The 12,619-nt window shown below is 42.2% G+C and overlaps 1 protein-coding gene across 5 annotated transcripts in view; it reads left to right on the top strand.

Annotated features, from left to right (window-relative positions):
• The window catches only part of LOC115162847 (fibroblast growth factor 12), a 135,904-nt gene that overhangs the window by 46,081 nt on the left and 77,204 nt on the right, over nt 1-12,619 (top strand). The window contains exon 1 of one of the 5 annotated variants that reach the window (XM_029714272.1): nt 10,396-10,900. The exons of 3 other annotated variants lie outside the window; for them this stretch is intronic. In XM_029714272.1, coding sequence (XP_029570132.1) covers nt 10,810-10,900 — 91 coding nt within the window. In that variant the 5' untranslated portion in view covers nt 10,396-10,809. Of the gene's footprint in view, nt 1-10,395; nt 10,901-12,619 lie in introns of those variants that run through there. One more of the 5 variants, XM_029714275.1, reaches the window with a different exon arrangement.

Genomic DNA, 12,619 nt, shown 5'->3' with positions numbered 1-12,619 from the left:
AGCTATTTTATTGTTGTTGTCACATCTGCTTGTAGAACTATTTTTGATTGTTAAAAAAATCCTTCACCTGTGATAGAGAGACACCACTGTCCTCAATGGTACTCCCGCCGGCTTTGGTCTTTGTCATGGTAGTTAGCAACGTAGGTTACGCTGTTATTCCTTGCAGTTCCAGACAGGGCAGGTCACAGGGATCTAGACAGCTAAAAACACGGGACAATCCGCGGTCCCAGCCACAATGGCTAACCGCGTCATGGGCTGCGTTCAAGCCCTCAAGAAAATTCCTCTAGCTTGATAGGTAGCTAGCTAGGAGCTAGGGTAGCTGCTACGCCAAATAGCTCCTCAGACCCAGCCTTGGATCACTGGACAGAGAGTAGCAGTCCCAGCAACTGATGCCAACTGCGTCACGGGATCCAAACTCAAAAGTTAGCTACAGTTGAGTCGGAAGTTTACATACACTTAGGTTGGAGTCATTAAAACTCATTTTTCAACCAATCCACACATTTCTTGTTAACAAACTATAGTTTTGGCAAGTCGGATAGGACATCTACTTTGTGCATGACACAAGTCATTTTTCCAACAATTGTTTACAAACAGATTATTTCACTTATAATTCACTGTATCACAATTCCAGTGGGTCAGAAGTTTACATATACTAAGTTGACTGTGCCTTTAAACAGCTTGGAAAATTCCAGAAAAGGATGTCATGGCTTTAGAAGCTTCTGATAGGCTAATTGACATCATTTGAGTCAATTGGAGGTATTTCAAGTCCTACCTTCAAACACAGTGCCTCTTTGCTTGACATCATGGGAAAATCAAAAGAAATCAGCCAAGACCTTTTTTTTAGATCTCCAAAAGTCTGGTTCATCATTGGGAGCAATTTCCAAATGCCTGAAGGTACCACGTTCATCTGTACAAACAATAGTACGCAAGTATAAATACCATGGGACCACGCAGCCGTCATACCGCTCAGGAAGGAGACGTGTTCTGTCTCCTAGAGATGAACGTACTTTGGTGTGAAAAGTGCAAATCAATCCCAGAACAACAGCAAAGGACCTTGTGAAGATGCTGGAGGAAACGGGTACAAAAGTATCTATATTCACAGTAAAACGAGTCCTATATCGACATAACCTGAAAGGCCACTCAGCAAGGAAGAAGCCACTGCTCCAAAACCGGCATAAAAAAGCCAGACTACGGTTTGCAACTGCACATGGGGACAAAGATCGTACTTTTTGGAGAAATGTCCTCTGGTCTGATGAAACAAAAATAGAACTGTTTGGCCATAATGACCATCGTTATATTTGGAGGAAAAAGGGAAAGGCTTGCAAGCCGAAGAACACCATCCCAACCGTGAAGCACGGGGGTGGTAGCTTCATGTTGTGGGGGTGCTTTGCTGCAGGAGGGACTGGTGCACTTCACAAAATAGATGGCATCACAAGGATGGAAAATTACGTGGAAATATTGAAGCAACATCTCAAGACATCAGTCAGGAAGTTAAAGCTTGGACGCAAATACGTCTTCCAAGTGGACAATGACCCAAGCATACTTCCAAAGTTGTGGCAAAATTGCTTAAGGACAACAAAGTCAAGGTATTGGAGTGGCCATCACAAAGCCCTGACCTCAATCCTATAGAATATTTGTGGGCAGAACTGCAAAAGCATGTGCGAGCAAGGAGCCCTACAAACCTGACTCAGTTACACCAGCTCTGTCAGAAGGAATGGGCCAAAATTCACCCAACTTATTGTGGGAAGCTTGTGGAAGGCTACCCAAATCGTTTGACCAAAGTTAAACAATTTTAAAGGCAATGCTACCAAATACTAATTGAGTATGAAAACTTCTGACCCACTGGGAATGTGATGAAAGAAGTAAAAGCTGAAATAAATAATTCTCTCTTCTATTATTCTGATATTTCACATTCTTAAAATAAAGTGGTGATCCTAATTGACGTAAGACAGGGAATTTTTACTAGGATTAAATGTCAGGAATTGTGAAAAACTGAGTTTAAATGTATTTGGCTAAGATGTATGTAAACTTCCGACTTGAACTGTAGGTTTAGACTGAGGACAAACAGAGGGCAAACATACTTGCACACAATACGCACGCACCCAAGCAGGCACAAACACACACACAAACACAACATTTGTATTTCTCATACTTTTTATGAGAGTATTCTGTGAGTGGCAATAGTCTGCACGTCTGTTCACTGGTAGACCTATGTGTTGGATCCATAAAAAAAGGGGGGGGGGCAGAAATGATTAGCCATATATGAAATCCAGGAGCGCCACTTTGGTTTTAGAAGTGGGGGGGACATTAAATATGTTTAAGTGACATCAAATATGTTTAAGTGATTAATAAGACTGAACTAGATCAAAGGTAATTCAGTAATAAATATTGTGTTGCACCTTTAACCAATAGCCTAACTTCCTCTTGAAAAAATACAAAGACTTTTGATTGTTTTTATTTAAGGCATTCTCCATATCAAATTTCAGCCAGACCGACCAGCCAGCCCGGGCTGCCTGCACGCCTGACCCCCACCAGTCTAGTCAATAACTCAACTCAAGTTCCTTCCTAGTTCCCACCTTTAAAAAAATGTTTTACCAAGGAAAATGTTTGGAAACAGGAAAACACACAAAAAAAACACATACATCTCAAATACACTGTAACACACAGAAACAGCAAATCCTCCATGTAAATAATCTCCCAGGACTAATAGAACGTAGAGCTCTTTTTACTTGCACACAATATGGCTGGGTCGCCCTGTCCTGTCCCTAGGGGTCCACCACCCTGCAGCGCCCCCAACCCACACACCCCACACAGCTTTAGGATCTTAGTGAAACATTCATTATTGGTTTCAGGTGTGTTAGGCCAAGGCCAGAGTGACAACCCACAGGACGCAGACCACCAGGACCAGGACTAAGCAGCCCAGCAGCTAGGGATTGCCTAAATAGGTATCTCCCCTGGCGTGGGCATGTTTTCAATACAGACTCCTTTAGTTGAACTGTATTCCATATAAGGCCTCCAGACCTTATGAAAGTTGCCCAGTATACCATTAATCTGGTAATAAATCAAAGCTTTAATTACCAACCTTCAATTTAATGGCAATGCATTTCTTAGCCGCTATAAATGCTTGGTTACACAGTATCTTCAGATAACAGTCTCCAGTATCAACATTTCCAAGCAAACAAAAACGAGGAGGAGGGAGAATCTGTAGACATGCAGAGACAAAAGAACATACTGTTTGCCAGAATTCAGCCAGCTTTCGCAAGACCATAACATATGCAAATGAGCCCCTTTTGTGTTTTACACCTCCAGCAGAGGAATTACATAGTTGAGTGCATGTCATTCAGTTTCACTGGCATATAGTACTTTCTATGGATGGTCTTAAACTGTAGTACAGCTTTTCTGAGATGATAGGAACATGACTGGGCATTCAAACATATCTGTATCTATTCATCATCATCAATAGCTTCTACCAGGTCTTCCTCACATTTTTGTTTTACATATTTGTGTCATCAGAAAAAGCCTATATAAACCCTTGATACAGTTTGTAAATCAACTTTGGAGGTTTGTCAGACTGCCTTAAAATAGCATCTGACTTGTCAAGTGTTTGCTGCACAGAGAGAATTAAGTGTTGTGTCTGCAAAAATTCACCTCTTCCCTGGCTGCCTGACCCTGCTGAGACCCCGTCACCATCTGATCCTCCTAAGACAAGGCATGACAAAGAATTACCTTGGTGTACATTTATACATGATTTTATGCAAAAATAGAATCAATGGTTCAATAATTGAAATGACCATTCCCAGATCCCAGACTGTAGCTTTAAGCTGAGTCTGCTGTCCTGTAGCTACTGTAGATCTACCCATCAATTTAAGATGGAACTTTGTATTATTCCCTGATATTGTTAATATACTGCAAAATTCACCTGACCTCTGTAGACTGGTCTTCCCTGGCTGTCTGACCCTGCTGGGACCCCTGTCATCATCTGATCCTGCTAAGACATGTTGAGCATAGTCTTGTGTACTGACTGTATACTAGAGTGGCTGCATTCCTGCGGGATGCCTGCGGGACCTACAGTACCAACAGAGATCATTGTGGCACAGTCTGCGGGCGAGAGCGGGTGGTCAGACAGATGACTTTGGGATTAAAATATTTTTATTGTCCCACAGATTATTTGGAAACGGTCCTCTTTCTGCTTTGTATGGGTTAGCCTACCTGTTGTATTAAAATACCATATTATTTTGCGCATTGTTCACACACTCAGAATTCACTGCTTCAACTTCAGTAGCCTAGCTATCGCTGCTAGATGGGCTTGAGAGTTCAAGCGCACCTAGTTTGTGTGATGTCATTGAAATAGAGTATGCTGCCTACATGGGACTGAGAATCACTTGGCAGTTAACTTAAATATGATTAGACTGTAGTTTACAACAGTGTCTGTATATAAATATTGATAATGGAAAAAAGTGGAGAGAGCTTATCCAACGTGAGTCGGTTAATAATATTTGTCATAATAATATTTGTCTCTGCCTGCAAATCGGTCTCCTAAAAGGTAGGCTATATCCTATAGGCCTATGCAAAACGTAGTAAGTGTCGTTGTCATCATTCTTGCTGCTTCCAGTTCAGTAGCCATACCTGCACGATCAGGTACGTGTGTAGTCTAAATTAAATAGAGTAGGCTATAGCCTATACATAGGCGGAGAAGCATGTGGCAGTTATCTTTCCAAGGAAATATACTTCCTAAATATGCCTATGATTAGGCTTTATTTTAAATGATGTACCTCAAGAGAAAGTGCAAGTCTCTCCATTGCCTACAAAGGCCCAAATATTGATCACCCATACTTCTCTGTCAGAAAATCTTCCCACTCCTAAAATGAAGGCTATAAAATACTATAGCTCAAGAGAAAGTGCAAGTCTCTCCAACTCTGCTCTCTTCAAACTATATCTAACATATTGGCTGATCTAGCCCAGTAACAAGCCTAATGTAAGGACCATGTGAGAATGCAATTTCAGAATGTGGGGGCCCCCCCGTCCCCAGTGAAATTTGCGCCCCTGATGAAATCCATGTATAAAAGCCATACGAGATTATAAGGTGCATGTGATAGGCAGAGAAAAATAACCCGGAGGGTTGTACAGGGATGTGAAAAGCGTGGGGTGCAATGTCAATTTGGCATTAACGTCTGTCTTCTGTCTGCCTAATGTGTATGTGTGAGGCTGTGTTTGCTGCTCTTTGTGTGTTAGTGAGTGTGTGTGTCTGTGAGAGAGCTGATTGTTTGTTGCCTATTCTCCCTGTGTGTGTGTGTGTGTGTGTGCGTGCATGCGTTTGTGTGTGTGTGTATCAACGGACCTTGACCATGAAGACTGTGATGTATTTATAGCAGGCAGTAGCAGTAGCAGTAGCAGCAGCAGTATAGGTCTTTTATCTAACTAATTTCAACACTCAGGTCAGAGATTTCATCACCCAGTAGATCTAGTGTGTCCTGTTTGATGTGTTGTTTGTGAATCGAGGAATCAATGGGCGTTGATAAAGACATAAAACTATGTAAATATTGATGGCTATTTTCTAGTGCTATGATGATAAAAAATACATGTTTGAGGTTGTCATCATGCAGACATGAAAAAACAACAGGGTACTCTGTGTGGCACAATGTCTACAATAGGACCACAATGAAACTGTACGCAAAATGTAATTAATACGTTTTGTACTGTATCATACTTAGCAAACAAGCATTGATTTCATACTTTTCAATATTATGCAATCATGAAATGACTCTGCAGTGGGAATGAAAATAATGTAGTACCCTATGAAGAAAGTTGTGTTTGGTGTTTAGGTGCATTGACTGTATGTGTACGCAAGTACGTAAGAGAGCGTTGGCGTCCCACCCTTTGACGTAAATGGATGTGATGGGGAGCCAGGGTTCCCGTGACAGCTGGATTCGCCTCTGTCCTCTGCATGCTACCGCCTCCTTTTGGTGAAATTATTACCTTGCATGAAACTGTGAGCACATTCACCTGTATAGACTTTAGTAGCCAATAATAGGCATATATGGGGCAGGTTGACATTTATTGAGTCTTCTTGTCCTGGAGACAGATGAGCGATTTTCTGCTAGATGTGCCAGCTGTAAAGTCAAAATTGTGTATATCGTAGAAATTCATGAAAACAAAAATGTGCTAAATTTAAGGTTAGGGTTAGCCATTAGGGTTAGCAGTGGGGTTAAGGTTAGGGTTAGGTTTAGAATCAGATTTGATTAAAGGAGGTCCCTCTAAGTTTGATTCTACCATCGACTATGTCTGCTTCACTCTTCTAAAATAACCAGATATCATAGTCTTATGATCTTCTCATGATATTATCATCTTGTTTAGCTGTTCCAACGATTCACCCGACTTGACTATAACCCCATGGCCACATTGCAGGCTACCTGCAGGTTACCTTTCAATGTAAAAAACTCAACATTCCTAGAAACAATTGATCTAATATTATAACTTGGCATACTTAATGTTGCCTATAGTATAGAAAAATCTAAACGGGATTTCATATCAATGCATTACGTGGGCAGTGAAATATAATATCACTACTAGGCTAGTTGTTTTTTCAGACTGGAAAACACACACTCCTAGGCAGTGGACCCACTCCTAGCAGAGGCAATGCTTTGTCTATAAAATCATCAAACCCACCCGCTGACGTCGGCGGTACTGTAACCGCGCTCTCCCCTTTCCCCGTGGCCACACATACAGTGCATTCGGAAAGCATTCAGACCCCTTCACTTTTTCCACATTTTGTTAAGTTAGAGCCTTATTCTAAAATGTATTAAATTTAAAAAAAAATCCTCATCATGCTACACACAATACCCCATAATGACAAAGCGACCCTTTGCTACGAGACTCGAAATTGAGCTCAGGTACATCCTGTCTCCATTGATCATCCTTGGGATGTTTCTACAACTTGATTGGAGTCCACCTGTGGTAAATTCAATTGATTGGACATGATTTGGAAAGGCACATACCGGTCTATATAAGGTCCCACAGCTGACAGTGCATGTCAGAGCAAAAACCAAGCCATGAGGTCGAAGGGACTGTCCGTAGAGCTCCGAGACATTATTGTATCGAGGCACAGATCTGGGAAAAAGTACCAAAAATGTTCTGCAGTGGCCTCCATCATTCTTAAATAGAAGAAGTTTGCAACCACCAAGACTCTTCATAGACCTGGTCGCCCGGCCAAGCTGAGCAATCGGGTGACCAAGAACCCGATGGTCACTCTGACAGAGCTTCAGAGATCCTCTGTGGAGATCGGAGAACCTTCCATTCCATTTACATTTTAGTCATTTAGCAGACGCTCTCATCCAGAGCGACTTACAGTAGTGAATGCATACATTTCATGCATTTTTTTTGTACTAGCCCCCCGTGGGAATCGAACCCACAACCTTGGCATTGCACACACCATGCTGGCGCTGCAAACACCATGCTCCACCAACTGAGCCACAGGGAAAGCTACCAGAAGGACAACCATCTTTGGCAGCACTCCACCAATCAGGCCTTCATGGTAGAGTGGCCAGACGGAAGCCACTCCTCAGTAAAATGACACCCCGCTTGGAGTTTGCCAAAAGGCACCTAAAGTACTCTCAGACCATGAGAAACAAGATTCTCTGGTCTGATGAAACCAAGATTGAACGCTTTGGCTTGAATGCCAAGCGTCAGGTGAAGCATGGTGGTGGCAGCATCATGCGGCAGGGACTGGTAGTCTAGTCAGGATCGAGGGAAAGATGAACGGAGCAAAGTACAGAGAGATCCTTGACAAAAACCTGCTCCAGAGTGCTTAGGACTTCAGACTGGGGCGAAGGTTCCCCTTCCAACAGGACAACGACCCTATGCACAAGACAGTGCAGGAGTGGCTTCGGGACACGTTTCTGAATGTCCTAGAGTGGCCCAGCCAGAGCCCAGTCTTGAACCCGATTGAACATCTCTGGAAAGACCTGAAAATAGCTGTGCAGTGACGCTCCCCATCCAACCTGACAGAGCTTGAGAGGATCTGCAAAGAAGAATGGGAGAAACTCCCCAAATACAGGTGTGCCAAACTTGTAGCGTCATACCCATGGTGTTTATACTTGCGTACTATTGTTTGTACAGATGAACGTGGTACCTTCAGGTGTTTGGAAATTGCTCCCAAGGATGAACCAGACTTGTGGAGGTCTACAATTATTTTTCTGCGGTCTTCGCTGATTTGTTTTGATTTTCCCATGATGTCAAGCAAAGAGGCACTGAGTTTGAAGGTAGGCCTTGATATACATCCACAGGTACACCTCCAATTGACTCAAATGATGTCAATTAGCCTATCAGAAGCTTCTAAAGCCAAAACATAATTTTCTGGAATTTTCGAAAGCTGTTTAAAGGCACAGTCAACTTAGTGTATGTAAACTTCTGACCCACTGGAATTGTGATACAGTGAATTATAAGTGAAATAATCTGTCTGTAAACAATTGTTGGAAAAATGACTTGTGGCATGCACAAAGTAGATGTCCTAACCGACTTGCCAAAACTATAGTTTGTTAACAAGAAATGTGTGGAGTGGTTGAAAAATTAGTTTTAATTACTCCAACCAAAGTGTATGTAAACTACCGACTTCAACTGTATCAAACACAAGCAAGACACAGACGCACAGTCTAAATTAGCGATTTCATGTTACTTTTTTAATAATCATTGCAGGCTAAGCAGGAGCCAGACAAGAAGTCAGATTAGTAGTGTTATTTTTCAGCAACTCTGGCTAGTGACTATGACATGGCAGCAACTACAAAGATTAGCCTACATCATCACACAAAACGCAGATCGTTTTTGCTCCAATGCAGTATGTAGGGCTGTGTCCTGCATATATAACTGCAATATCTGTTACAACAGACAGAGAAGGTTGTAGCCTTCATAATGGCCTTGAATGCTTGTTCATTCAAATCTCGGAAGGTTTTTATTTCAGCTGTTCAGAATTATGAGGCAGAGACATAGGCTACATAATCATGGTTCAGAAGAAGGTGAGTAAAGAGAGAAACGCGTGTGCGTAAAATAACATACACTGAACGTGATCCGTAGCTTTGAGAAAGAGGTTTCCAGAGGGGCGGGGGCGAAAACTCTTGATAATACAGTGCATTCGGGAAGAATTAAGACCCTTTGACTTTTTCCACATTTTGTTATGTTACAGCCTTATTCTAAAATGGATGAAATAGTTTTTTTCCTTCATAAATCCACACACACAATACTCCATAATGACAAAGAAAAAAACTGGTTTTTAGAAATGTTATCAAATTCAAAATTCAAAATTGAAATATCACATTTACATAAGTATTCATACCCTTCACTCAGTACTTTGTTGACACACATTTGGCAGCGATTACAGCCTAAAGTCTTCCAAATGGACAATGACCCCAAGCATACTTCCAAAGTTGTGGCAAAATGGCTTAAGGACAACAAAGTCAAGGTATTGGAGTGGCCATCACAAAGCCCTGACCTCAATCCTATAGAAGATTTGTGGGCAGAACTGAAAAAGCGTGTGCGTGCAAGGAGGCCTACAAACCTGACTCAGTTACACCAGCTCTGTCAGGAGGAATAGGCCAAAATTCACCCAACTTATTGTGGGAAGCTTGTGGAAGTCTACCCGAAACATTTGACCCAAGTTTAATAATTTAAGGGCAATGCTACCAAATACTAATTGAGTGTATGTAAACTTCTGACTGACTGGGATGAAAATAAATAAAAGCTGAAATAAATCATTCTCTCTACTGTTATTCTGACATTTCACATTCTTAAAATAAAGTGGTGATCCTAACTGACCTAAAACTGGGAATTTTTACTAGGATTAAATGTCAGGAATTGTGAAAAACTGAGTTTAAATGTATTTGGCTAACGTGTATGTAAACTTCTGACTTCAACTGTATGCTGCCTAGATAGCTTCATGCCCCAATGCAAAACCCCCGACTTGAGTTTTGTATTGGGGCAAAATGCTATCTGTGAGTTTGTATGAACATGTTGATCATGTCTTTTGTGTACATGTAAATAGCTGCATGTAGCCTAACTAACTTCCTGAAAAAATAACATGAAATTGAGCTCATGCTTAATAGCGTACTGAGACATGGAATGCAATAATTCAAACATGTACAACATAAGGTTTGTAGGCCTCAACAGACAAAGGAGTTAGTTGGGGAAACGAAAGTGGAGTATTGAGCAGCAGCAACGCAGGCAGCGAAGAGTGCAGCAACTAAGAGAAATAAACACCGCACATGCGCAGAAAACTCCTTATCTTTAGCCACGGCAAATCAAAGTTTCCAGAAAATCCAGAACAGCAGCCACTCCTATAGTCAATAGCTTCTCTTTCTCACTCTGACATGCCCTTGTATCCCTGGCTTTTTGCACCACTGTAGCCTACCACCAAGGATGAACAAGGCGCATTACCTCATCCACGGCGATGCTGTCACTCTACCCTGCGGTTTAACTTTAGCGTGCGCGCTTGAACCAGAGGACACCTCGTTTTACGTCTGCTAGTAAAACCGAGGCATAGACTATGGGAAATTATTCTGAAGTCCTTGTGGCATAGCTTGCAATTCATGGAGCCATGGGTGTTTTTGTTGGAATTCTCATCAATGAAAAATATATCAGGATGTGTCGGTGTAATGTTTCGCGTCGCTTTGTTGAGGCTTTTCTGTGGTTTTCGAACTGCTGAGGGAAGCCAAGGGATCTGGATAGCACTGTGATCGACCTGAGGTGGCTGTACTTCAATAACCTCCATCGTAATAGTGTCAGATTGCGTGAATTGACGAAGAAACACTAGAACTCAACTCAATGAAGATTCTGAGGCTTTTCCTGAAGAAAGGTGTGCATATGCTGCAGTGTCTCTGTGGAAAGCGATCGAAGTCGACTACAACCACGAGCGGTGAGACATCTTGCATGCTTCTTTCTTTGAGTGCGAGGTCTGTTCTCTGTTGTGGCGTGGGGGTATTCGCCTCTGCAGCGGTGTGCTTTCAGCAGTCTCCGTTTCTCAATGGGAAAAACAGTGAGATACATACATTTTGAGAAGAAAACAATTCGGCATTATTGTAGAATCATTAACTTTGAGACAAAATGCCCCCATCTGTATTTTTAATTAAATTACTGCGAACAGTTAGACATATGAAAGTCCCTATATTCAAACCAGTGGAGTCGCTTAAGTGGGCCACTGAGAGGCAGTCATTTCATACTGAGTGAGCATCTATCTACATTAGCCATGACACTTATATGATCATCTTTCATCATCTTCTACTTTGTGTGTAAGTCGTGGTGATTTATCAGAAGACGTGTTTGTGTGTTGGAGTATGTATATCTGTGTGATGCAGTGTGTAGATACATTAATGGGTGTATGTAGGCCTAGACTGTCAAGTGCAAAGTTTCAGAAGTAGCAATACGTGTCTTATGTGTAGGATAGATTGCTCATAACAGTGAAAGAAAGTAATTGTATTCTGCAGCGCTGGTATCCCACCCAGCGAAAATGTTCAAACAAAATCTAAACTGCTCTGCCGGTGAGTTTTGCGCCCCAAGACTGATTCAGCACAATGGACAGCACATAACCTTAACCACTGACTTTTATCGGCAAACCAGTCACATAAAAGTAGACCACTACACTCGACTTACCAAAGTTAACGACAACACAGTACGGCTACTACTAATTATTCACAATATTTTTCAAAAATGAATCAACCGAATGCCTCCCTAAGACTGTGTTCACAGTGTGGTGGCTATGTATCTTTGTGAAAGTGTTTGGGCTCTCCTCTGACATTGTATTTGTGGAGTAACGCTGTGCTTGCAGTTCTCTGGGGCAGGATGCCATGCCTCTCTCAGGAATTCTATGTGGCCCTGGCCTTCACAATGCAGAGGACAGTAGAAGGGGTGCAGAGGCTTCAGCACTGGGGCAGATGCACATGCAGGGTGAAAAAATGAATCTCATTTGACTAATAAAAGCAGGGCATTTTCCACATGGTGATCGACTGAGTTAGTGGTCTTTGTCCACAAGAGCTAATGAATCAAACTCAGTTCTGGGTTCGAATAGTATCTTTGAGCATTTGCTTGAGAGTGTCAGAGGGGTGGGGTTTGGACTTTGAGGACTATTCCATTGGTCCCATTGTTCCAGGCAAGCTCAATCAAGCACAGCTAAAGTATTTGAGTGATTTCAAATACTATACTGAACAAAAATATAAACGCAACATGCAACAATTTCAACAATTTCCTGAGTTACAGTTCATATAAGGAAATCAGTCAATTTAAATAAATTCATTAGGCCCTAATCTATGGATTTCACATGACTGGGCAGGGGCGCAGCCATGGGTGGGCCTGGGAGGGCATATTGTAGGTCCACCATCTGGGGAGCCATGCCCACCCACTGGGGAGCCAGGCCCAGCCAATCAGTATGAGTTTTTCCTCACAAAAGGGCATTATTAAACAGAAATACTCCTCAGTTTCATCAGCAGTCTGGGTGGCTGGTCTCAGACAATCCCGCGGGTGAAGATGCCTGATGTGGAGTTCCTGGGTTGGCGTGGTTACACATGGTCTGCGGTTGTGAGGCCAGTTGGACGTACTGCCAAATTCTATAAAATGACTTTGGAGGCAGCTTATGGTAGAG

The sequence above is a fragment of the Salmo trutta genome, chromosome 26 (genome assembly GCF_901001165.1).
Source record: "Salmo trutta chromosome 26, fSalTru1.1, whole genome shotgun sequence".
Lineage (NCBI taxonomy): Eukaryota > Metazoa > Chordata > Actinopteri > Salmoniformes > Salmonidae > Salmo > Salmo trutta.
The sequence above is the reverse complement of the archived record's forward strand: the minus strand, read 5'-3'. Positions and strand labels throughout refer to the sequence as shown.